Below are 27,554 nucleotides of genomic sequence, written 5' to 3'. Positions count from 1 at the left end.
TCTTTCAGCTGCCCAAGAACTGCTGAGAATGCTAAAATGCCAGCCAACATTCAAAATGGAATGTCAGTCATGGGTATTTTGAGCATCTGTCAGTGTAACACAGTGAAAATGTTTGAAGTTAAACAAGGCTCAGAGGGACAACTTTGCTTTGAAAGGTTGGAGGAATCTTATGAACCCCACCTTACTGTGGCTGTCTGGGGTATTATGTTTGTCACTGCCAAGAGCATGCAATTCCAGTGCTGCTGTTTAACCACTGTAACCCTCCAAAAGGCAAAAGAAAAGGCCCCTCTGCCCCACACTTATGTCATTTAAACAATTTATATGCTGCTTAGCTACAAGAGTCGTTTATAAAGAATACAACACAGAAAATAAAAACCAGTTAATATGATAAAATTAAACTTCAGCTAAAATGGCAGCTGGAACAACAAAAACAACAGCAACCTTCAATAGGCAGGGCCTCCCCAACCTCATCTGCAAGGGAGTTCCATGAAACTGGGCCTACAATACAAAACAATATAGCTTCTGGTGGAGATGAGGTGGGCATCTGAGCCATGACTCCACAATGATCAGGGATTAGGCAATTCTTGAGGTACCCTGGGCTCTGATTGTTAAAGGCCTTGTAAATTAATAAAAGAACTTTGGCCTGGTAGTGTATGAGCAACCAATGCAGACTTTTGAGCACTGAAATTACGTGCTTGCAATAGTTTGTCCCCATCAACAATCTAGCTGCAGAATCTTCACCAGCTAGAGCCTCTGGACTAGGCCCAAGAGTAACCTCACAGAGAGCACATAACAATAATCAAGGCTTGCCAATGCATTGATCACTGTAGCCAGACTATCCCTGTCCAATGAAAGATGTATGCAGTTCTCTTTCCACCAAGGCCCATCAAAACTCTTTTACAAGCATTCATCTGAACATGTGAGGCTTTAAAAAATGTGTAGAATGGTGCGGGACACATATGCAAACTAAGATCCCCAAGAACTCGGGTTTCTCCAAGACCTGTGTGTGTTTGGCTGAACATGCATAGGAACTTTGTCACGATAAGGAACCCTGCCTTATTAGTGCTCTTCATTGGGCAGAGGCTTCTAAGCATGATCAGCCAAACCCCACATGGACATCTGTGCTCAAGGCCCAAAGCTCAGAAAGGAATCCACATGCAGGGCTGGGGGGGACAGGGTGGGGCTTGCAGGCATGACTACACCCTCTACACAATTTTAACTGTCACATGTTCAAGCAAATGCCCAAAGGAGGCTGGAGTCTTGGTTTCCTTTGCAAGCATTTAATTTGCTGCTGTTGTTGTTGTTTAGTTGTTTAGTCGTGTCCGACTCTTCGTGACCCCATGGACCATAGCACGCCAGGCACTCCTGTCTTCCACTGCCTCCCGCAGTTTGGTCAGACTCATGTTCGTAGCTACGAGAACACTGTCCAACCAAGCATTTAATTAAGTTCCTGGAAATAAGGTTTTAAGTGGGGGAAAGAGTTATAGAATAGAGCTTGATTTTTAACCAGATATGTTATCACATACTTCATTCCTTCCTACATATCTTACTGATAGGGCAAGCTAAATATGAACTCTGCTATATGAACAAAATATGAACTCTGCTAGCAAGCAACATCCAGCAGCTGGCACCTACTTTTTTAGCCCCTCATGTTCATACACGGTAGGGTGGGTCATAAAAAACTTTTTTTGGAAAATGTTTCCTCCCTTGATCTTATATCAGGCGTATGGTATAAACATAGTCAAATTTCAAATTTGGGACAAATCTGTTAATATTTAGACCCTGCTCCTACAGATTGAAATTTTGCCTCACTACGAGTGATGAAAACATAGGAATTTGACTCATTTATTCTCAGTATGTTAAATTGTGAACTAATAAACAAAAATTTTAGATTTTATGTAGAGCAATAATAGTTGCATACTATTATTTTCTGCAATATTTATTTATTTAAGATAAAACATGTTGATAATTTACATGAAAAACCAATGGTTTTGAACAAATTATATGGAACAATTAAGCAAACGGTGTACTAAACAAGTAAACATAAACATTAAACAATAAAACACCACTCATATTATGTGTTGCATCAAAACATCACATTATACTTAATATATAAGATCAAGGGAGGAAACATTTTCCAAAAAAAGTTTTTTATGACCCACCCTAATACACGGGGTTCTCAAAACCAAACTCCTTCTCTCCAATGTTGGTATTGTCCCCTGTTTAGAACCCCTCCAAAGCTATCTATTGGCCAAATTAAAATGCAAAGTGGGAAGAGTGAGTTTCCTGCGTGGTAATGCAGTTTTCTAAATGGTCAGGTTTGTGCCATTAAATCTTAAAAGCAAATTGCATCAATTTGGGCATTTCAGGGCACCATGTTAATGGTTAAGCACAAAACAGGGTTATTAGATGCCCGGACAATTCTTCTTGAAACAAACACTGCTTTCCAGTCCAGTTCTTTGAATAATGAGACACTATTAAGGGCGGAAGCAGCCATTCACTTCAGTGACTTAGAAGCGGCATCTGAGGGAAGGGAATCCCAAGGCATGGAAGAATTTCCTAACACTGCTGTGGAAAGTTCTGTTCCTGAGCTGCAGGAAATTGGGTCTTTCCTATCTAACACTATCTGAGGGGTGGCAGGACAATGGCACACTTTGTGGGGATATGGTTTTGAATTTTCCAGGCTGCAATCAAGACCTCATTGTTTTCCAGAGCAATACTACAGGAAGTCTCAAGACAGGCCTTATTTCATCCGAACAAAAATTCTCCAGTACCCTGAAACGATGGCTGTCCCTAAAAGGTAGCTCTTTTAGCAAGATTTCCACTTAGAAACAGGGAACAGCAATACTGTACTGGTAATGGAGATTTTTGCCAACAGAATGCTACCTGAACAAGAAAAAAAGCCCACAGGTTGGCAGTAAAAATACAAGTGATATTCAGAGATGAGCTCAAGCACAGGCTCCAACTAAAAAGAAATGAATGCTTTACACTTAAGTGATCAGGAACTCAGTTCTGTGCATAATGTGAATGACGGGGAGAGGCTCTTTCTTGCAGGTCTCATGGAAGTCTTCACACAAAGGGTGGAGAGGCATCTCTTGAGGTTTCTGGACTCTTTGAACCAAGCAAGGCCCACCAACTCTATGATTCTTACTTGGCAAACCAACACTTCAGATCTGTTGTGCTTGAGGAATACTTACTGATTGAGGAATGCAAAGAGGTATCTCATTACAATCAAAGTGGTTTTAGGCAAAGTCAGAAGGACTTTCCGGATGTGTAGAGCTCTCTCCTGCAGATTGTCCATTGCTAGGAGGAAGGAGAAAAAAGAGCAGGGAGCTGCTGTTTAATCACACAATAAGTGGCATTGCAACATCTATGGAAACTTTACATTGCTACTTTTATGTACTGTTTCATATTTATACGGGTGCAGGAAAAATCCAATGTGTGAAGACTGTGCCAAAGTCTATTTTATCACATGGGAAGTGAGAACTTACTGCCACCTGCAGCCCCTCAAGATGACACATGAAGTAAAACAGAAATGTGACTTCAGTGCCATTTGTGAAATGACCCTTAATTGGGGGTGGGAAGGAAAAGGTCTGAGCAGTTCTTGAAAACATTTATGAAGCACTGCACAGAAGATGACAGAGGCATGATTTCCTATCTGTTATGAAAAAGGTCCTTCAAAGCAGAAGATGAGAAATTTATCTTCAAGGTCCATGCAGTGCGGGTGAATTGAGTGTTGTATGTTGCACAAGCCACAACACAATAGCCCATTAAAGTTAGCTCTGTAAGGTGGGTGTCTTAAGCAAAACCTTTGGCACAGTATTCCACAGATAGATTAACATAACTGGAGGGTGAGGTAAAGAGCTCTGTCTGCAGCAGTCTAATGGGAAAAAAGTGGGCAGCATATATCCTTGGCTCTGGAAGTCCAGAATTATTTGGCAAAAGACTGCTCTTTTCATCTAACAGGAGTAAAACTGCGTAGACTAATTTGCAGGGAGAATGAAACCACAGATCCTTTTAAAAGGAGCTCTCCTACATGCTACTTCAAAGGCTGCTTCCATCACTGACATTCTTACACTCGGACAATGGATTCATTGTTTGCTCTCTGAATGAGTCAGGGGGAGTTCATTGCAAACTTGGAGTCACAAGAACATTTAAAAAGCACCCTTGAAATGATAAAGTTGTACGTTTAACAGCTTAACTAGTTGAAAGTCCTTTTCTATGTTCTGTACAGAAACACCATAAGGAATTGACGCTTATGGTTACGGAAGGTACCCGGCCAAAAAAAGACACAGCTGCTGGGTTTCTAAATATACATACAGCCCAAGACACATTGCAACTACTGTATCTTCAAGCAGTATAGACAGCAAGTTCTCCCCCCCCTTTTTTTAAGGGTGAGTCAACCAGGAGACTTCCTGTACTGCTTGTCAGTCAGTTTCTCTTTAACATAGTATTTCCCTGATGTTTCATTAGTAGTTCTAATCTGTTAATTGCTATGGAATTCCGGGCTGAAAGGCAATATAGAAAACATTTTAAATGAACTAATACAATAAGCAGATATACATATTGATGACTTAACTGTCAACAGGCCATCGCTAATGAGAAGCAAACAGAAAGAGGTCCTCTTTCTAACTCTTGCTCTGCGTTTAATGTTGCCACCTCAGCAACTAACTGGGGCATCAAATTATAGTAGGTTCTAATACAACCTTGTACAATTCCGGTTTCTTGCTCATTTTCCTTGAGATACTATCAAAGTATCAGGGAATGTTCTGAGAAGCCAGCAGCGTGGTTTTAGAGAGATAGCTGAAGTCTTACAAGTGCTGGGGGGGAGTGTAAAAAGGGAAGATTGTGTAGACACAGAGGATGGATAATGAGCAAGTTCCTACAGATATATACAAAAGGCTGAACTACGTAAAATGTTATCATTAACTGACTTTTATGGGGCAGAGAGCACAGAGAGAAAAATGTCAGAAGGTGCAAGAAACTTTATTTTATGTATTATAGAAAATGGTTTATCCTATGTGCTTTGTGCCAGATATATTAAGAATTCTCTCTGAAGAAGAGCACGCTCAATTTTTGTTGGGGTTAGATTTTGCATCGGTGAATGGCATTAACATTTTGATTATTGTTTTCATGCATTAAAATTGTGATTTTAACATATCTCCTGAAGAAAAACATTTCTGCTTCAATGCACATTAGAATATGTGTTACCTTCTACGTTATATTAAATATTTTTACACCTTTGTGGTTTGCTACTCATTCTGTCACTCGATAGGGGCAGCTATCTCCTTGTGTTGTGTTTCTTTGCATGCCTTATCTTCAACTGACTCATTTCATCCTTGTGCTACTTACTGACGCAGGCAATCAGGTCATGAAAGATTTCCTTGGGGAAGAGGGGATGCTCTAGCCCACGAAAGTAGAGCTTTAGTACACCTGCTATTGAGTCCATATCATGGTCATTTTGATCTCCAGCCAGTGGATCCTCCCCTGGTTACCACAAAACAAGAATGACAAGAGAACAGAGAAGGTGCATATTAGCAAAACAAAATAAGGAGTGATCTATTAGAAGCTTGAACCTCACAGGAGGAGAAATAACAGGCAGGAGCCCAAGTGGCTCACAATGTGTAACCTATAATGATTTCAAACACCCCTCCCCTCCCCCCCAACAGGTATCCCACAAAAGATTCTATGTAAGTACATTGGGTAAGCAACACTTCTCAGCAGCCCCATCTCCTATCCAAAGACAGTCAACAAAAGGAGACAGCATGGTGCAGATAACACCAAGGTTGCAGGTTTGATCCCCGTATACAATAGCTGCATATTCCTGCACTGCAGGGGGTTGGACTAGATGATCCTCAGGGTCCCTTCCGACTCTACAGTTCTATGATTCCAATTTGCAACACGTAGACCCTTCCGTCTTCCAGCAGAGCTGAGTCTTACATGCAACTGATGGAAAGCTTGATTACCAGCCTGCTCAGCTTCAAAGGCAGGTAGTGCTAGACTAGCAAAGCTAATGAAGTGCATGAACACACAGGTCTTGGGTGTGACTCTTAATCTACTGGAGTTTATAGGTTTGGTTTTGGCCAAAGACAAAGGAAAGATTTGCACCGAAGCAGAAAGTCCTCAAGGAGAACTTGCTGTTGGACATAATCAGATTTGATGATGTGGCAAGCCTTCTCTCTTCTCATAGAGATATCCATTACGAGAGAAATAGTCAAGGCACAGCTATTATCTTAACACCACAGAGTATAATAAATAGGCAACTATGAATTAGAGCATTATCCCCAGTATTAACTGTCACCAAGGGCTCTTGATGGAGTAATAAACTCACATACATTAAGGTTAACTTCATTAGTTTAGTTCCTCATTGGATTTGAGGCCATGAGAGATGAAATGGGGGGGGGAATCAATGTTATGCATGCAAAGATACTAGAACAGTTATCTATTTTCTCTAAGCAGCCTTCCATAAATGCTCCATAAAGTGTAACCCTTTGCATCTGGCATCCACCCACCACAAAACAGATTTTCACAAACCCTTATAGATCATGTCTTATTCTTAGGCAAAGGACAAATGCACAGCAATCTCCATAACGTCATGACTGATAAAGTTACACACATACGCACTGTTAGCCAGAGGCCCTTTGACATGGGTTGGACATAGGGTTGCCAGACTCAATAGAGGACAGGACTTCTGTGCCTTTAATTGCCCTGCTCTCTTTTGAGTCTGGAAACCTTAAAGAGAAACCAGCAGACCCTTTGTTTAATTTCCAAGCAAAGGGTCTGCTGGTTTCTCTTTAAGGTTTCCAGACTCAAGAGAGAGCAGGGCAATTGAAGGCACAGAAGTCCTGTCCTCTATTGAGTCTGGCAACCCTAGTTGGACATGCTGCTCTGCTTTTACTAGGCAGATAATTTGAATGTAAAATATTGTGTGATATTAAGACCAGCCTTTCAAGCTGACTGGAGAATACAGGTGCCATGTTTTGGAAAGAAGAGAACAGTGACTTGAAAGCACCACTCTGCTTTAGTGACAATGGGCTTAAGTTACAGTATATATGATTCTAAGGTAACTAAGGACAATGAAGTGCCCTGTTTTCTGCTTCCCCATGCAGCCACTTGTGCCCTCCCAAACTCTCCAGCGTGTTGGGGGTCTACTTAAGTACTCTACTTAAGTACTACTCAAAAACAATTTGAGATGCAGTGTGTGGGAGCCACTGGGGGAAGTGGGAATTGCCTAAGATTGGGCAGACCTTTGAAGTCTTCATTTATGACACCAGTCTCACCTCGCTTAAACTAATAACCCAGAAGCATGAAGACACATTGCAGAGAATTGTGCAATACAAAAAAAACCAACTACCCTTACCTCTCTCAAATGCATTTTTTATATCATTCACCTCAACCTGAGATCCCGACACCCTGAATATCCCTTCATGCTGCAGCCCTGCAACGAAAATAAGAGAAATCCATGAAACCAGAAATACCTAAGCAAGTGATACACTTACAACATTCTTACAATCCTTCCTTCAGTCACTGAAATTCAGTTATCTGTCAAATTCAACAACATGATGATATAAGCACACACTAATCCAAATCGAGATGCCATATCATTACCCGGCCGTTAATCCAACTTGTTTGACAGCTAAAATTAATTAAAAGTGGCACACCAGCACTGGTGTAATTAAATCCATAGCAATAAGTTGGCACAATTCATACGTTGTTAAAAAGTATTCATCTAATTTTTTAGAATTCACTTTGGCATTCAAGAAGCCAATACGACTGATTTTAATGGCTTCTAAAAGACACATAGCACTGAGGAAGCACCCATGGTCCACGGTTCCTAGAACAGCAGGGCTCTTAGGGTGGCAATTCTGGAATGAGAAAGATTCTAGAGAGAGAAAGGAAGGGGGCGAGGAGTGACATCAAGGCTTGCTAAACTTATCTTGGCCTAAAAGAGAAACAGATGGAGCACACGCACACAGATTATGCTCTATTAGAGGCAATTCCAAGGAACTACTTTCATAGCATCCAGGACTACAAATAACATGTTTGACTCTTATAGATGGTGGTGCCTTCATGGGACATGCCCCACTCCCAGAAGTTTGAAGTAATTGCTGTACTTTAGAGTGTACTAAGATATTTATCATTTTCAAGGCGATTCTGTGAAAGATTAGGCCTGGGGAGAAAGGGAGCAAGTGATCATGCATATGTCTTTCCCGAGTGTGTCCTGCTTGCGCACCATCACTTGGCTGCAATGGGATGGAGCTTTGCCAACAGATTCTAAATAAGCAAGCCCCAAAAGAGCATCGGTCACCAGCCTCAGCCCTACTCTGCCCCCTTAGGGCCTTTCTCCAATTTGGCATTGACTTCTTCCTTCCTGTCAGGAATCCACCTCCTGCCTGCTTGGAGGAGTCAGATGATGCTGGAGGCAAAATCTCTCTGATGCTTCAAAAGGGTGAGATGGGAGGAGGATCACTTGCAATCTTGTCCAGTGCCGGCGATGCTCCTCCAATGATGACTGAGTGTTCCTGAGATGAACAGAAATCACAGAAGAGAGAACACTGGGTGGTTTGTTTGGGTTTTCTTCATTGCTGCCAACACCACCACAGCCAGGCTGTTATAAAAGACAATGGAACATTGGCGCAACAAAGGAAACTGGGTGGTTGGCTTTTCTTCTGCTCTGGTGCAGCTGCTGCTGCCGCCAAGAAAATCAGCAGAAGGCTGGTGGGCTTTACAGACGGCTTTACAGACCAGTTGCCTGCCCCTGCTCTAATTCTGTGTTTACTGGACAACCAGCATCTTAACTATTGTGTAATGTGTCTTTTAAATTAATAATAATTAAGCAATTGTTCAAGAAGTGCTATACACTAACACTACCTTCATTGAAAGGATTTTTGGTAATATCAATAAGTTTTCAAAACACAAGATGAATTAGATGGCAGTTTTTCAAATGGGGTTCACTCAGTCTAGAAAATCAAATTAAGATAAGATTTTGTTGAATCAGCAGCTTGCGTCGAACCATGGCTTAGCTGCAAATGTGCAGGTTCCGGGAGAGGAGATTGTGACTGCTGGGCTCCTCTCTGGCAATTCTGCTGCTGTGTTGTGCTATGCCGTGGTTTGACTTAGCAAATTGTCCGAACCTGGGGTCATGGTTTAGCTCTCCCAGACAACCCACTAGCTGTAAATCATAGCACAAACCTTGGTAGGAATGTGGTGCTGGATCAGAATCCTGTGCCTTTCCACGCGGAGCCTTTAAAAACAAAAGGCTAAGCATAGAGAAACAACAGGGCGAATCAATTAAGAGGACCGATTTTCTAGACAAAGGTCACACTTCAGGTCATTTAATTAAGATCAATTGTCAAGGCAGAAATTCTAGGGGAATCTATCAGATGGTTTATAGAAAATACGTTGCTACATAGTATGAAAGAAAAGCAAATCATAGTGATGGTGGTCCTAAGGCGTTAGGGTAAGGAGCTCTCTACTAGGAAGGATAATCCCTCATCACATATCAAGAGCAGATGCTTGTTTGATTCTTCACAATATTTTAGCACCAAAAACAAGAAGGGCGTGATAACAGCAGCAGAGGAAATTCATATTATCTCCAGTGTAGATGAATCTTGCTTTCATTTAAAGATTACTTAAACCAATGCTAAAAGGAAACAACAAAGGAGATCAGTAGTTTGCTTTCTTATATATGAATCCCATAACTGTATAGGAATAATTTTACTGCCCAGGTGTAATCACTAGAGAAATGTTTCTATTCTTATATATATATGTCCATCTCTAGGGCAGATAAGCCTCCAGGGAAAATCCCCTTGAGGATGTAGAAAAGAGAGACTATAGAAAACTAATAAGAATAAGAGCTTAAGATAGCTAGATAGGCTCACCTGAAACAGCTGGCAGGATAACTAAAATGGTACTTAATTTTATGTTGGATGGTATAATTACAAATATTGTTATCCAGGGAACAGGCTTATGTGAAAGGAGAATTCTCATCATTATAAATGGAGAATTATTACTGTTATAAATCTGATTAAACCCTTTCAATACTCAGATCCATACTGAATGAGGGAGAATCTTGGGTGGAACATCTGGAGGTGACAGCTAATACCATACTTAATGTTACTTTTTCACAGGAGGCAACCACCTATGTTCTACAAACAGCTTATGAAGTTGAAATCTGGTGGGCAAGGATGGGCCAGAAGCTGTTCAGAATTGTTGCTTTAAGACCTTCAACACTATACACCAGTGAAGCCAATGTGATGCCTTCCAGATGTTGCTGGATTCCAACTCCCATCAGCCCCAGCCAGCATGAGTCAAATTGACAGGACTTTTAGTCCCAACACCATCTGGTGGGTGCCACTTTGGCCATTTATACACCCACAACCATGATGAAAACCAAGAACAGTTTTATACTACATATAAAGATCTAAGCCCATCATACCTTGCTATCATATTGGCTGATGTTGCATAGAGGAAGCAGGGTTACAAAAGACCTGCCACTAGAGCAACTTGCAAAAAAAAAAGCACCCAGAATAACTGAGCCAAGAAATCTGAAAGTTATTTAAAATTCTGAAACAGAGTGAAATGCAATGTTTATTTTAAATTATAAGTTACCGTAGTTCCAGATGAACTGAAAGTTTTAACTGTTAATGTGGTGAGGAAGCAGGTCCCAAATTTGATAACATCAGGATGTTCAATTGGATATGGAATATATTTTTACCTTGCCATCCACAGAAGTGGCACAACCTCTTAAAAATATGCTCAGACATCCTATTTAACCACCTATCCCAAATGAAGGCTTCTAGACTATACCCAGGGAACCTTGTCTGGCACTGTCGTTGGGTACCTTTAGGAGCCAGGCAAAAGCATTCCTGTTCTTCCACGCCTTTGGGCAATTAAACAATCTGTGTCCTTTTAAACTGTGTGTGTTGGGGGAGGCAGTGGGGGTGTGTGTGTACAGTTTGTTACTAAGGTATGTATTTTTGTCTTTTTATATTGTAAACTGCCCTGTGATTCTCAGATAAAGGGCAGTATAGAAATGTGGGTAGTAAGTAAGTAAAATACCAGCAGCTTAACTGAAAAGATGTGTCAAAACTTCTATTAATAAATTGTTTGCATATATATGGTGAGCAATTTTTGAAGACTGCGGTGCATTATGTTATTCTACCAAATATGGGTTGGATCCAAAATCTTTGCTCTTTGAATAGAAGGGCCCTTTGATGAGAAGTAGGGGATTTCCATTCATGGAGCAAAGACTGGATCTAAACCTATGTTCCCCAAGGAACACATCTTTCATAGATCATTTTCAGAAATGCAGCCTCTGTAATGACTTGGGAGAAAATCTGCTATTTGTTATCAGATAACAAAATGTCTCTTACACATAAAGTATGTTTGTGTTCGCTAGAAGAAGATAGGGGTGTGGAGGGGGGGGGAGAGACCAGCAACATGCAAAGCTTTGATCTAGAGCCATTTATCTTAACATACCATATAGCCAAAGACAAATTAATTATGTCGGAGTATACCTTATTTCCTGTGGAATGGTGTTTATTTCATAAATCTTTTAAATTGTGATAATTATGATTTTTGAACAAATAATCTTGCTGAGACTAAGCATGTCTGGGTCAGTGATTGGATGAGTAACCACAGAAATTTTGGGTCTCATGGTAGGTAAAAAGGCATAATACAAATGGAAGAACATAAATAGATAAATGATAAATACATAGAGTAGCATCCTCCTGATACATGTTACTTGATCCAATGAAGTCTTCCATCTCCACAATGTGAGAGAGGCACCCCCCCTATGTGCACCCAAATTCTGTTCCAGAGGGTTGGGGAAACCTTTCTGGAACAGAGTTAGAGCCCACTGTGCATGAAGGGGTGCAGGCAGGAGGAAGACTTGGCAGAACTATGACAAATCCTTTGACGCAATACACAACAAAAACAACCCCAAATAGGCAAAATAGCCTTCTGATAGAGCAAGGGACACCATTCCACTCTGACTAAAAGTTCAGCAATACACAGGACATGCCCGCTGAAATCTCAGAACTCATAAGGTGAAGCAAAAGATCGATTTGAAAGGAAAAAAGATGCAACACCTTAATGCTAAGAGAGAGAGAGAGCGGGAAGAAAAAGAATAACGTATCAGAAATCCAGAAGGACTATACATATAATATGTGTGTATAGTTTTGGCTCCTGTGTCACAGTTCTGAAAACAGAGTGGCTCCATAAAATATTATTAACTATTTATTAAATACTTATGTAAATTTCTTAATACAAATTTATTAAGTTATTTACTTTATTAAATAAGAATACAGCTAGCTTGAGTAGAAAAATCACTGTATGCAAACTTTACAGATTTATTTAAAACATTTCTATATCTTAATTCAAAAGGTCCAGGGCATTTTCTAGTAACTTAAGAAATATCACACACGCACACACTAAAAGGCAGTCCTACAATCACAAGCTGTGCTCTACTTATGCATTTTGATTATGTCCTGCCTTTTATTTATTTGAGAGGAAACTCAAGGCAATGTCCACAGGGTTAACTGGAGGGCTGCCTCCTGTGTTTTCAGATCACAGTCCTGACTATGCTTGAACAGGCTACTTGAATACTGTGCAGAAAAAACTACACTTTAGCTTAACTATCTCCAAACTCACCATGTCTGCTAATGAATCGTATGCAGCTCTCTACCACCAGGGGAATTGCTTGGCTGGAATCCTGAACAACAAAATGAGAAATATGCAATGAAAAGAATATTCAAATGATAGTGCAGTTTTAAAAAATGATACCGTTTCGAAATGAACATTCTTCGGAAAAGGCTACAAATGGAGGGATACTTCACAAAATTCCTACACGGCAGACACTGTGCAATATATGCTTTCTTCGTGTATCCACACACTGGAGGGAGTCATTAATACCGGTAGCTATTGGATTTTCTGTATTTTAGCTGCTAGAATATCTCCCTCCCTCCCTCTCTCAAAGAAAGTCTGGGTTAAACCTGGAGTTGGAATTTATTCACCCTCATAGAGAACGGTTAAACAGAATAATGTTAGCGGAATTACTGCCATTATTCAGTGTTGTGGTTATATTGAAGGTGATAATTCCCTGCTGTTTTCATTATAGTACCTTAGTCTGCAATCCCAAGCATGGCTAGGCAGGACCATGTGTATGTGGAAGGGGGCAGGAGGGCAGCAATGGAAATCTCTGCACCATCTTTGAATGGGCTCCAATCAGGCCCCATAGTGCTGCGGTGGCAGTGGGGCTGGCTTGGCATGCCAGGCTGGCTCAGCTATCCCCCCCCTGAATGCTCAATTTTGAGGCTTTCCATCAGCAGGCAGAATGGGGAGCTCGCTATGGGGTGGAGGGATGCTGGGCAGAGCAGAGATAGGAAGCGCCCCTGTGTCCAGCCCAAGCCGCTCCTCCACCCGCAAAAGGATATTTGCAGCGTCTGGTGTGACTTGACAGAAAACAAACACCGGTGAATCCTATGAGAGACCTTAGATGTTCTAGAGAGTCTTTTTCAAGTGTGTAAACAGAACAACACAGCCTCCAGAAATTAATTATTTTAGGTATTCAAAGATTGAGCTTTGCAAGAGAAGAGCACGTAGATGGCAGGAAACACCCCCCCCCCAAAAGGGCACTTAGAAAATAAAAGAGCCTCTAATTTGTATAGCATGGAAGGGTGAGGCAAGTATACAAATCACGACAAGCCTTTCCGCCATTTCCAAACCATGTGCATTATGTAAACAAAAATAAATAAAATCAAAGGCCTTACAAATCCTTTCATTCTACTCCAAAGAAATAAGAAAATGGCTTCAGGATAAAAGCAAACATTTGCATGCAACAAGGAATTGGATTTACAATGAGAAAAAACTTATTGGAATTTTTACATATCTTATTTGGAACATGTTATGCCAAAATATTTTGTCTTTAATTTATTCAGTGGCAAAGGTATCATCAGTAATAGACACATGGAGCTGGTTATCCTGATATAGAATTGACTTCAAAATAGAAACAGTCTACTTTCTGGACAAATTAACTTAACATTCCTGTATGCTTCAAGTTATTAACAATTTTTTTTAAAAAAAACTACTATAAGAACAAGCAAAGCCTCAAATCAAAACTGGCCTAGAAAAAGATATCAGGTCCTCCCTGTCCCATGACAATATGACCTAGTTTCTTTATTATTGCGCCCAAATTACAATGCTGTAAATCATCCACCGGGGACAAAAAAAGATATATTGGATTTTCTCTGATTAGTGGAGCACATGTGCACATTTAACAAAATCCTATCTAGCAAAGCAGAAGAGGAAGGCAAGCTGAGCAGCCGACAACTCTTGTAAACAATTACAACAGACAGAAGCAATAAGCTGAGTAGCATAAATGTGAATTATGATACACAGCTTATACTGGCTAGAGCCATTAGAGGGCAATAGCTTCAAACTCAGAGGCCCCAGACAGGAGACGATAAGGGGAGAGAACACACACAAAAGGGGGTGGGGCATAGAAGTTTTCATCTATATGAAACAGTTCACACTGCTGTGTAACATGCAAGTGAGTAAAGGAGTAAAGGATAAATGCTAAGCCTACAACAAAGTATACTAAAATATCATCAAGAGATGCTCTTGCCCAGGACCCTTTAGCCTGCCAAGGCCCCTCTCCCTCTCTGTGTTCCTGGAGTTCCAATGTCATGTGCAACAGCTTAGGACAACAGAGCAGCCCTGTCTATTGACTCACCGACTATGCACTCAGTTATCTGAATACATTGTCTCAAGATGAGCTGCCCACTCCCTGGACAATTCAAAGGCAATTGCTTTGCTTTGCTTAATTGCTTTGGAGCCAGAGTGTTGGCTTATGGCACCAGGGGTGCCCAAACTTTTTTCATTTCAAAGAGGGCCAGATTTGATGTAGTGAACATGCGTGAAGGCCGACCAAAAGACCGACCAAAGTTGTTGACCTTTTTAAAAAACGATTTTACCCCAGAGTTGTGCTTTTTAAAGGATTTTACCCCAGGAAATAAACTGCCGCAGGGGCCGAATTAGGCCCCTGAAACGGACTTTGGACATGCCTGTCTTATGCTGTCTCTGTTCCTCCCTCCCTCCCTCCCTCCCTCCCTCCCTCCCTCCCTCCCTCCCTCCCTCCCTCCCTCCCTCCCTCCCAAGCAAATAGATCAGAGCAGAGTCTCTTACTAAGCTCTATCTTCCCCTAGCATTCAGCTCAGCAAATCTACAAGCCACGGTATCATTCTAGAGAAAAAGGAGGGAGAAGAGGAAAAAGCAAGAGATGAAGACAATTAAATCTTCCCCATTGCGTATAGGCTTGAAGTTTGGAGGCTATGTCAGATTGAAGCAACTTGCTGTTGTATACTGTGGACATAAACACTTCCCAAAAGGGTTCAGTGTTGCTGCTAGAAATGACTAGGTCTGAGGAGTCTCTAAATAGAGAAGTGTTCATTTGGTGCTTCATAAGCTTAGTGATTTATCAAACACAAAACTAATATTGGTTTAGGTTTTTTTTTCTTGAAATAACAATCCATTATGCAGATTCTTTTGGGTAAGGAGGAGATTATGCATTCCCTCCTTTGAGGACTGCACTTGCCGGCTGTCTTGATTTGGCCAAGGTAATTTGGGTTGGTCCCATCATTTCCCCCTCTATGAAATATTGGTGGCAATAAATAACATCTGGCAATCATATAAATGGCATCAATTAATCTTTCTGTAATTGTATGAAGTCTTTATTACCTGCTTCCTTATGGTAGAACTGTGTCTGCTGTTGATCCCAAAGTCAAGACGGGCCATGATTGATCAAGGAGCGAGAAGAGGAAAAGAAAGCAAAGGCATATGTCAACATAATCACCTACAATCCAAATGCAGCCTCACTTGGTATATAAATGGCTCTTCCTGGGGGTGGAGAGGAACCAGAGGCAGGGGAAAAATCCACTCATTTACTCCTGACTTTTAGAAACATTAAAATAAAAGCCCAAAATGGACGCAGCAAAGCTTATTGCTAACATAAGGCTATACTTAACCTTTTACTTCCAGCTGCAGAGAAACCCATTATAAACCTCCCATCATTCTCGTGCCAGTTAGTGATAATTTACAGGCTGCACCACACTAAGGTAGGTGAGTTCTGCTGAGTGATTTAGAACCACAAGGGGGAGGAAAAAACGCAAATTGGTTTCTCTTGTGGAGATTAATATAAACCTATTAATGTTTCTTTATTAAAACAAGTGCCCAAGAAAAGGAAAGTGACAGACAAATTAAACCACACTGAAATGACAAGCTATGTTACAAATGGCCTCGTGATTACTGTTTGTGTTCTCGGATGTTAGTGTATGATCCAAAGAGGAAGGAATGGCCTTTTATGTTGGTTTTTTTTTTTTTTGCCAAGCCTTCTCCACTAGCGAGGGAAGGAAATGAGAACCTTTCGTATCATTTCTCTGTAGATAGTTCTTGTCCTGACTGCATTTCATTTGAGGGCAGACACACTTAAATCCTTTGTTAACTATACCAGTGTTTCCCAACCTTCAGTCTCCAGCTGTTTTCGGACTACAATTCCCATCATCCCTGAACAGTGGTCTTGCTAACTAGGGATGATGGGAGTTGTAGTCCAAAAACAGTTGGAGACCCAAGGTTGGAAAACACTGAACTATACTATCAGATGGAGCTGATAGCTACGGCAAGCAGCATACCATGGCTACAAAGAGTATGGGAGTAGCCTTACGAAAGAGTAAATAAGTTGTGTGATGTGCAGCCACATCCAATGCGAGCTGGAGATGTTGCCTGGATAGAAAGCAATAACAGACTTTCCAGGCTGTGAATTTCTGAGAAGCAGGAAGGGTACCTAGACGGTATATGCTTGGTACCAACAGAAGGACTAAGAATCCTTCTCTGGAGTCCTGAAGGTCAATGGAAGTTCAGCTAGTCCTTTGTAATTCCCTTACTTAAGGATTTTGGCAAGTTCCATCTATAGAACTCAGGTACTTACTCAGCCATGTGAGTGGCTCATCCTGAGAATGTGTGAAGCTACATTTGGTGTGACCGTCTCACAGTGTTTTCTCTAACTTCTGTTGTGCCTGCTTTCATTGTAGAGAGGAACGCAGTAAGCTACCTTATATCTACCTTATTCCTGGGTGTTTACCTTAGTGAGGACCTCACTTGGAAAATCAACATACTCACTCAGGTGGTCAGAAAGGCCCAACAGAGACTCCATTTCCCACAAGTAACCCAGAGATGCATTTTAAATAAAAGGACACATTCTACTCATGTAAAAAATGCTGATTCCAGGACCGTCCGCAGGCCGGATTTAGAAGGCGATTGGGCCACATCTGGCCCCCGGGCCTTAGTTTGGGGACCCCTGGTCTAGGGCAACCCAATCAGATGGGAAGAGTACAAGGAAGAAGAAGAAGAAGAATCCCATCGAGCTCAGTATTGTCAATAGCTGTCCAGAGTTTCAGGCCAGAGATTGAACCTGAAATATTATAGCTCTAGCTATGCCCTTCTATTTGCTTCTCATATACAGTCGTACCTTGGCTTTTGAACAGCTTAGTTCTTGTACATTTTGGCTCCCAAATGCCTCAAACATGGAAGTGACTGTTCTGGTTTACGAACTATTTTTGGAAGCCGAATGTCCAAAGGGGCTTCCACAGCTTCCGATTGGCTGCCGGAGCATCCGGTTGCCAATCAAAAGCCACGCTTTGGTTTCTGAACAATTTGGAAGTCGAATGGACTTCCAGAATAGATTCTGTTCGAATTCCAAGGTACAACTGTAGTAGTTTTAGGGATGTAAAAAAAAACTGCCAAAGGGCAGCAGTCCACTGCATAGGAGCGGGATTTCATATTATCACAACACACAAATTGATAGAAGCTTCTCCTTCAGTGGAAAGTGTAAATATCCCCTTATGATATGGACAGATCCATGCATTAACAAAATCTGTTGTGGCGCAAGAAAATGTGATGTGGTAAGTGCAGAGCACAGTGGCAATGCTCTTAGTGCACAGGTGGCCATCAGAGTGCTATTCAGATATTCTGAACTACAACGTCCACCATTCTTAACCACTGGATGTTCTGGCTCAGAAATGGAATCCACAACATCTGGAGGGCTACCTTGCCCAACCTTTATTGATCTTATGTAAAAAAAAATTGGCTTCAAGTATCTCTGATTCAGATCATCCACCTGTTATGTGGGAGCACTTCTCTTTACCCTTGAAAAGATGTTTCAAATCAGCTCTAATAGCCTTGATCCATTTGTCTTCTCTCCACCTTTGCTTCTGATTCAGCCATTTCTGTTCTGCCAAATGAATTGCAGAAGATACAAACTACTGAAAAGTCCCTGGATCATGAAACCAAACTCCCCGCCAGGACAGATGGTTACTGAGTCTGTGAGGAAAGCAATCTTGCTTGCACACTTAAGAACCATAATGGCACTTTTAATATTGAGGTATTCTGATGAAAAAGAAAGGATGACCAAACTGCAGGGATGGTGTCGGGGGCAGGCGGGGCGGGTGGGGGAGGAGATTAATGCCACAGGAATGTAATATATTTTAAATTATCAACCCTAAATGATTCCCCAATATTTAATGTTGTTCTGCAATGAATAATATTTTATTATTACAGCTGTCAGACCCTTATTAGGACCTGTCAGCTCTGCTTTACTATAAGAAATGCAAAATGAAGTAATGACTCCAGATATGGAATAATTACCCTCCCTTTGTTAGAAAGGCTCATGTATGCGCTTGCACTCTCTCCACATGTACATGACTTCTAAGCCAATACAGAAAGGCAATTTGGAGATCTGCAATGTTTCAAAGAAGGCCTCATCAAAAGTCATATTTTTCTATTATTATTTCCACATATACGGTGACATTTATGATAGCATGATTGATGCCGGGCCCAGTTATAACAAAACGTTTATTTTCTCCACTGCTGCAATCCAATTCCATGTCAGACCAGATGAGGTCAATAGGCCAAAGTGAAAGAAAACCCCTTGTATGACTGATCCCTCCCCATCCCCATTAAACAATCAAAAGCTCTTCAGGTATTTATTTCAGGGCTTTTTATCCCCCATGACAAGAGGAGTTCCAGCAGAGCACAATGTCTTCTCCAGCCTGGAAAAATGGAAGGTGTTTAGACCAGGGAAAAAAGAAGAAAAGAGATGACAGCATATTAACTAATTGGCACACCCTTTCCCTCTCCTAAGCAAGTTTGTCAGGCTGGAACTATATGTGATGCTCATCAAAAGCCAAACCCTCTCCTCATGTCATTGAAAGATACATATTTGTGTTGTTTCCCAGCTCCGTTAGGAGTCAAGGATGATCTCACAATGTGTGTAGCTTTGCCTAAACTTTATGGGGCTGGGAGGACAACTTGACATGAGTTTCCACTTTTGGTGGCATCCCCATTGTTGTTTAGTGACAGGAGTGAGCCAGCAGTAAATCACACTGAGCATGTGGAGTTACCTCCTTAATAGCAAAAGCAAGATCTACACAGGAATGCCAGGCCTAATGAGCACAGCAACTCATCTCCAGTAGGTCTTGCCCTGATGAAGGAGTTGTTGTGATAGAAGGTCCCCACTTCCCCACATCTGCGTAAGTCCTCTCCTCTCCAGGGCTTTCCCAAAGCAGTCTGAGATTTCTCCTGTGTGAAGCTTACTTATCCTCCTCCCTTTTCATTCCTCTCCTGGTTCTTGGAGACCAGGGAGGAGGGGAAGCTCATCGCAGTAAGAGGGGGAGACACCCATGCCTCATCTCTGGTCTCATCTCTGTCTCTTGGCCTCCCTTCTCTCCTGCTTCAGCTTCTGCCTCTGGGCCTAGACTTCTTTGCCACAGACTCTCCCAGCACACTAAACCCTGTTACCTCTTCAGCTTCTGACACCTCCTCCTCCCAGTTTTCTCCCTCTTCTCCTTCTGACCACTCGTCGTCATCCCACCCCAATCCCCAGGCTCTGAGCCTTCTTCCCTTGGTGGTTCCCCAGCTGGTTCCTCCCACCGTTCCTGACATCTAGTATCTATTTCTGTCCTGAGACCCAAGTTAGACAGCACAACCCATGTGTTAGAATTCTTGGTAATTAATATCAATTTATCCAAATTTCCCCAGGTAAACACAGTCGTAACAACTCTACTTAAATAGCATGCCAATAGCATGTCTTATTTTGTGTCCATTCACACTTAATGCTAAGCCATGGTTTGAATGCAATCGCCGCCATCCTGGTGTCTTCTGAATGTTTTAAACTATAACATCCAATACACTTCACCAGCAAGCTTTGAAAACTGGGACTTATGGTGGGACTTTCAGCTGAAAATATGTGGAGGGCGCCAGGTTAGCAAAGGCTGGCTTAGTGATATGCACTCAAGCTGAAGTGAGGCCAAGGGAAGGCTTGTGGGCTCCCTGCTCCCCTCCTCTCCCTTCTTCTGTGCAGTCAGGGGAAAGGAATTCTGAAACATTCATTTTCTGTTTCCATGAACAGTGACTTGTTACATACGAACCAAAGACAGTGGTTTAAAACAGTCCGGTAAGTTTCAAAATAAGCCAATTTCAAGCCATCAATTATGAAGCTAGTTTGTTTTAACTGACCAGAGTTTTAACTAACTAGTGTTTGCAAACCACAATACCCAGTTCATACATAACAAGAAGCAAGGATTCATAGAGGCCCTTCCCCAACACCAGGCATGTCGTCTTGGGGTGGGAGTGAGGAGCATACAAGCCCAAGGTTCCATGGGCTTGTTCTAGCTTATGCACATAGTGCTAACTCAGTCCTTTCTTGTGTTGTGGCCATTGTGTGGGAGGCTGCTTCAAAACCTTTCATATGGAAGCTTACATTTCCAGAAGCTGCATTTTTGTTTTTAGGAAAAAATACAAACATAAGAAGTGCCATCAAAATGAGGAGTAGTTTGAAGGAGAATTGGCAAGTGCTTTGTTTGCAAGAAAAGGACTGTTTGGGTTAGTGGAAGACACTGGAAACAACAAAGCTGCTTGGAACCACACCTACCTGGCAAGAGAGCAGTCAGTCCTTTGACCTGTTAAGAGAAAAACAGCTATGTTTCAAAAGCTATGTTTCAAAAGAGGAGAGACTTGTAGCAGACAGGAGGAAGGGTGGGTGTGATTTCAACCTTGGTTAGGGGGCAAAAGGGACTGGGGGGGCTTAATAAATAAATAAAGAAATGCGACTGAACACACACACCCCCACTCTTTGCCTGCTCCTGTTCCTATGGAGATCAAGAGAGCATGTCCCCACAGGCAAGGCTCCTCCATGGCTGACCAGGAAATGCACAAAACAGCTCCAAGCTGCCTGAAGACTCTATGGAAAGCATTGTTTTTAGAAATTGGTTTTCTAGAGATGCAATAATTGTTGACTGCTACTGCCAAAGTAGAGCCACGCCACTTCTCCCTCCGACATCTTCCCAGAAGGAATCAGCAGTGAAGAGAGATTATGTTTTATGAAACCACTTGGAGAGACTGAAAACATTCACAGATTTGCTAGCCCACAAGCACAAGGTGCCAGCATCCCATCTATTTCAGGAGTTATGGGTTTAAATGATATTTTATGGAATCATATTTATATACAAAAACAAAACAAAAAAACCCTACCAACCTACCACCAACCTTATTATGGCTTGGAAGGAAAGGGCCCAAACCACTATGCCTAGTGCTGATACAGGCAATATTTAAAAATACCACAGTGAGGATTTTAAAAAAGGAGGAGGATAGACACACGAATTATTTGGCACATATCAGAGCTCAGACAGTTTTTAAGTTGCCTTATGCAATGGAATGATGCTGATTTGTATCAACTAAGGACTTGGCCTGATAGCTCAAGATTAAAAATGAAGTGATGGGAATGAAGCTAATTGTTGATCATGGAAAATAAATAACCCATTTTGAACAGTCACTTTCTCCCTCCCAACATAAACCTCAATTACCCAGAATGGTGCATAATTTATAGCAACATTATTCCAAACCAGAGTTTCTTACCATCTGTCCCACTTCCATCACAGAATATTCATATGTATAAATTACATGGCTGTGGCAACATCAAAGGGCTATAGTATTACAGTGACAAATGCAGATGGAAGGCAGGGAAATAATTACTCGCAGATAGAGAGATCTGCTGGTGCTTTTTATTAACGGAACTTGTCATCTTCAGATTAAAATAATTGGCAAATGAAGCCAAACGTCACCTTAAAGGGAAGTGGGGGGTGAGGCAAGACACAAACCCCTATCAAGTTCCTCCAAAGTTAGGCAAGTCAAGCACTCTGCCAAATAACCCTTCTCAGCGCTAAAGTTTTAGAAAGACGTTTCTATGATTTCAGTCACCCACTATAGACTGCAATAGCATTTATAAACTGGTTAGGATTGGCATCTAAAATTGCTTCAGTTTATAGTGTTCTAATTTGGGGTTGCAAGGATATACATTTTTCTAAATTCCTTGTTCTCCAAGACAATAGCATCCATGTTGTTGTTGTTGTTGTTGTTGTTGTTGTTGTTGTTGTTGTTGTTGTTGTTGTTTTAATGCAGGCATCCCCAAACTCGGCCCTCCAGACATTTTGGGACTACAATTCCCATCATCCCTGACCACTGATCCTGTTAGCTAGGGATGATGGGAGTTGTAGTCCCAAAACATCTGGAGGGCATAGTTTGGGGGTGCCTGTTTTAATGGCTCCAACTCAGGGACAAGGACCTTTGCAACCACATTTCAACGTAATCCACAACAGCATTACATAAACAAAAGGGGCTCTCTGACTTTAGAAAGTCAAAAAAGAAAGACATTTAGCTTTCTGCAGAAGTCAGCTATGACCCAGGAATGTGATTCATCACAGGAGCAGCAGGAGCATTATATCCAGACACTCAGAGGGAGAAAATGCTCCCAGGAAATGGCATGACTTGTTCTACTTTTTTGATAGACAAATAGTTTCTTGTGCCAGAAAACCTGGAAAATGTGTCCATTGCCTCATTTCACTTCCTATGGATCAGAGTCAATTTAAAAATAACCAACAGCTTTATCCAGCAAATTTGTGGATCCAGAATGCAAAGCACTTTCCAAACTATTCACATTAATGGTCATAGGCACACGTAGATGATTTGAAGAAATAAAAATGCCGTGTCACTGTATTCATTGTACCAATATGATGCTGTACTCGAAGCAGCTAATTCTGGGCCAGAGGCATTCAGCCATATGGCTCAGAGCAGATTTTGCGAGAATGAAAGGAAGTGTTGGCAAAAAGACTTTTATAACGTATTACAGTTCAGAACAAACCCTCTGATTTAGCTCCTTTCCCCAAAGACCTGAATCCTGGAAATGGGAAACAGATCAACACAGACAGCTACAATGAAAGCTGCAGCTGGTCTTTGTTGTGATATGAACAGATAATTCTATCGAGTCTAGGATTACCTCGCCTTGCCCTTCCCCAGAAGCTGGACAGATGGGTTTTTCATGGGCAGTCAGATACATAAACTTCTGGTGACACCTAGGTTCAACATCAGTGTCATAGACAACTAATCATGCCAGCTCCAGCTGCTGGTGGTCCAAGCAGTTCAGTGAAGTTACAACAGGCTGTGCACTGGTAGAATGGTTACCTCCGATTCTACCTATGAATACCCCCTTTATCCTGGATTTCTTAAAAGAATCCACACGGAGATGAAAGGCAAACAAGTCCACGTGGAAAAAAACATTTCCTTAAATGATAGGAATATTTGCATGCTAGGAGAAACAAATTACTAGGATTACTCCAATTTGATTCTGTGGAATTGTTATAATGGATGGGGGAAGTGGAGGGGGAGGGGAAATAGGCATATGCTTCAGTTAAACAAATAGATGATGCACATTATTGGCTCATTAAGCACTTCCCTTTCATCATTACTTAAGCAGTGCAGTAGGGATTGAATAATAAATTCATAAAACATGACTTTGTCCACTTAGCATTGATAATCCAAGACTGTTATGCTCAGTCAGCTGCCTAATTCAGTAATTACGAGGGATGGGCTGACACAATGACAAGTGATTCCCAGACTTACTTTCTCCCAGAGTCTTCTGAAGGAGGTCATGTTTTGCCTGAAGCTTGGTGATGAGGTTCCGCCCTTCCAGATACTCCTTCAACTTCTGTCGGAGCAAAAAGAAGCCAAGGATCAGCATCTACGTCTAGGACACAAAAGGACTATGGACCAAGAGACCGGAACGGACTAAGATACCCCCTATGTGACAAAGAGCTTAGGGTAAATCAAACCATCATGGTTCCCATGCAATAACTAAATAAGACCTAAATAACCAAGACCTTTCACAGAAACACATGCAACCTAACACAGGGCAGCTCAGTAGAGTGAAGAAGCTTTCACAAATAATTATCATTGTGATTGTGCATCAAATGAAAAGCAGTATCAGCCAACACAAGTATCCTTCATAACACTGGCCTAACCCTGCTGAATGATACCATAGCCTGTCTCTTTGTCATCTTACGGATTTTAAAACAATACCTTCTGGGCTAGCAATCAGATTGTACTGCAAATCTGGAGTAGTGCTGGCAGAAGAATTTGTGTGGGGCTCAGCCTACTGAAGAGAACATTTAAAACAAGCCATTCAAAAAACCCAAGGACTTTATCCATTCCTGGCCCCATATAGAGACATGAGATCTATAGAATTTTTAAGGGTGCAAGTGGAAGAGCACTCATCCCGACTGCAGTTTCCAGAAACTGGCATTCAGAAGCAAACTTCCTACAACTGCAGAGGCACAGAACTGCCATCATGGCTAGCAATCACTGATAGCCTTTAATAGAGCCCTTCAGCTTTGCACTACATACTGAAGTTACAAATGTGCTTGGTATTTAGGATACCTCATTTGATTGGCTCATGGCCCTCAGCCCTGCTCCCTATGAATATCCTGCCCATTTTGTGGTGGGAAACATGGGAAATGCCCTTTCTCCTCAAGCATCAATATTACCCTGGTCTCCCCTTTGCCTGGCAGTGGCTAGAATCAAGTCCATCTTATGCCTCGGGTAGCTCCTCTCCTTAAGTAACACAATCCTTTAAAGTGTTTGCCCCCAAGGGACTATATTGTGCAATGTGCTCAGTTTCCAAGGGTGCTTTCCTCATTCAGGCTATTTGAAGCCAATTCAGACTATCCAGGATAAAAGTCTCATGAGAACTTCCCTTGGTTGGTTTGCTACAACATCAGCTAGAGCTCCCTTCCTTGCTTCATCTCTGTGTTTGTTGCTCTCTTTGTGAACCTTAATAGGACATGAGACCTTAATAGGACATGAGACCCTGTGTTCTCCCTTAAAGAAACAATAGCCATGGGACTGGTTTGGGTTCCAGCAGATCCCAAACTGGTAACCCACCCATGTTCTCTGCCTCTGGAATGCCCCATTTTGTGGCCTTCCACTGGCTACTGCCAGTGAGAATCCTGCAGTAGTACTTTTGCCTTCCCACACATTTGGCATGCAGGAGAAGCTCTGCACTGGTGGCAGCTGGCAGGAGGTCTGCTTAGCAGGCAGAGCTGGGCAGGGCAGAGGGACACTTGCACCCAATCCAACATGCACCTCTCGCCCTCCAACCCAGTGTGTATTATATGATGAATTATTCTGCAACAGAAACTTGAAAAATTCACAGGACAACCTTTAAGCAGCACATTACCAGGGAAATGACTTTATTTTCAGGGGAAAGTGTCTAGATATCATTGTGACATTTTCACATTTATTTCTTACTTAATTTTTCAAATATTTTTATTTCAGTGTCCTAGCTCATTACAGTGTTACGGATTACAACTCTGTGCAGTTAAAATAAGCAGTGTTAAATTCCCCACTTTAAAGGGCAAAGCTTTCAAAAATCAAAGCAATGGGGGGAAAGGGGGAGGAAGGAAGGAAAAATTAATATCAAGTATTACCAATGCTGATTTAAAAGGGGAAATAATCCAGAAAACAGTTTGCCCATAAATTCTCAATAAGCCTTAAAATTAAGAGCATGGTATAGCACAAAACTAATACAACTGCAAATAAATTTAGGGTTTAAATGAGCAGTCAAACCAACCCACACTATCCTAAGAAGCAGAGGAACACAATGCCAAAGCACAGTGCCATTAGAGAAACCTTTCATTGCAAGCATGTTCACAGTTCAGTGGTTTGCACCCTGCTGTCAGTCAAGGCCCCATTAAAATAAATAACCACTTGATAATAAGACATGACAGATTGCCTGCCTGGAGCCAATTTAAACCTGAAGGTGAGACTCTGAGCCCTAAACTATTAGATAGCTATATGCAGATCACAAAATAAAATAAAATAAAGTCCACAATGCAGCCCAATAATTAGAACAATCAGTTCAATCCCATATTAATATGGGCGTTTAGAAAATTATAGTATGCAGCATTTGGACATAATGGCAAACTATGCTTCACCACTCATTAGAAGTGGGCTGTTCTAATCACTTCCCCTTCTGTGCGGAGGAAAGCAAGAAGGGACTGCTACATACTCCTGATCCTCCAAACTAGGATTTGGAGATTGGTTAAATGCAGCTACAGGCATGAAACAGTGCAGCTGATAAGTTTATTGTTCAAGCCAAAGGCTATGACAAATTTGTACTAAGCAACAGTATTAATAAAATAGTACAAGACATACATCGATAATATAAAATTTGTAAAGACTTTGCTGAGTTCTTAAGCATTAATACACAGTTTCCCTTGTGCATCTCAACGCTAATATTATTCTGCCTTTTGAAAATCCAAATTGCCAACATCCATGATATAAGAGAGAGAAGTTACCAGGGGCACCAACAAATCCAACTTGATTTCAGATTAAAACTCTGAATCACCACAACCATTTATAGCATTTTTATCTAATTCCTTTTTTCTTATTTTTTTTCAGCCAGTGCATAGAGGGCCACTCTATGTGTTATGAATCTATTATTGTCACTCGAAAGAAACCATGCATGTATGAACAAAGGTTTGAGAAAGTGATCTCTTCGACAGGCTAACAGAGAATGAGTGATGTATTTTACCTGTGGCTGACCACAAATATGAAGTCTGTCTGCGTATGGGACCTTGTTGTAGCATCCATCTAAGACAGAGGTAGGCATCACTTGGAAACAGAGCTCAATAAAGGCATTTCTTACGGCAGCTGGTGAGAGCTTGGTCAGATAGGTAAAGGGACCCCTGACCATTAGGTCCAGTCATGACCGACTCTGGGGTTGCAGCGCTCATCTCGCATTATTGGCCAAGGGAGCCGGCACACAGCTTCCGGGTCATGTGGCCGGCATGACTAAGCTGCTTCTGGCGAACCAGAGCAGCGCACGGAAACACCATTTACCTTCCCGCTGTAGCAGTATGTATTTATCTACTTGCACTTTGACGTGCTTTCGAACTGCTAGGTAGGCAGGAGCTGGGACCGAGCAATGGGAGCTCACTCCGTCGCGGGGGTTCGAACCGCTGACCTTCTGATCGGCAGGCCCTAGGCTCTGTGGTTTAACCCACAGCGCCACCAGCACCACTAGCTCTAAAATGCTCTGCTCTCAATATTTCCCAATGGGGAAATTTGGTGTTTCTAATTAGTTGTAGGTCGCTTCTGGATTCTTTCTACCA

General features: G+C 41.7%; 1 protein-coding gene across 7 annotated transcripts in view; it reads right to left on the bottom strand.

Annotated features, from left to right (window-relative positions):
- Nucleotides 1-27,554, bottom strand: part of SRGAP2 (SLIT-ROBO Rho GTPase activating protein 2) — a 213,321-nt gene that overhangs the window by 23,466 nt on the left and 162,301 nt on the right. For all 7 annotated transcript variants that reach the window (XM_060277120.1, XM_060277121.1, XM_060277123.1 and 4 more), the window contains 7 exons: nucleotides 24,007-24,091; nucleotides 20,984-21,011; nucleotides 15,739-15,766; nucleotides 12,655-12,715; nucleotides 7,361-7,438; nucleotides 5,353-5,487; nucleotides 3,198-3,303 (listed from right to left, as the gene is read on the bottom strand). In XM_060277120.1, coding sequence (XP_060133103.1) covers nucleotides 3,198-3,303; nucleotides 5,353-5,487; nucleotides 7,361-7,438; nucleotides 12,655-12,715; nucleotides 15,739-15,766; nucleotides 20,984-21,011; nucleotides 24,007-24,091 — 521 coding nt within the window. The remainder of the gene's footprint in view (nucleotides 1-3,197; nucleotides 3,304-5,352; nucleotides 5,488-7,360; nucleotides 7,439-12,654; nucleotides 12,716-15,738; nucleotides 15,767-20,983; nucleotides 21,012-24,006; nucleotides 24,092-27,554) is intronic.

Source organism: Zootoca vivipara, chromosome 7, assembly GCF_963506605.1.
Source record: "Zootoca vivipara chromosome 7, rZooViv1.1, whole genome shotgun sequence".
Taxonomy (NCBI): domain Eukaryota; kingdom Metazoa; phylum Chordata; class Lepidosauria; order Squamata; family Lacertidae; genus Zootoca; species Zootoca vivipara.
The sequence above is the reverse complement of the archived record's forward strand: the minus strand, read 5'-3'. Positions and strand labels throughout refer to the sequence as shown.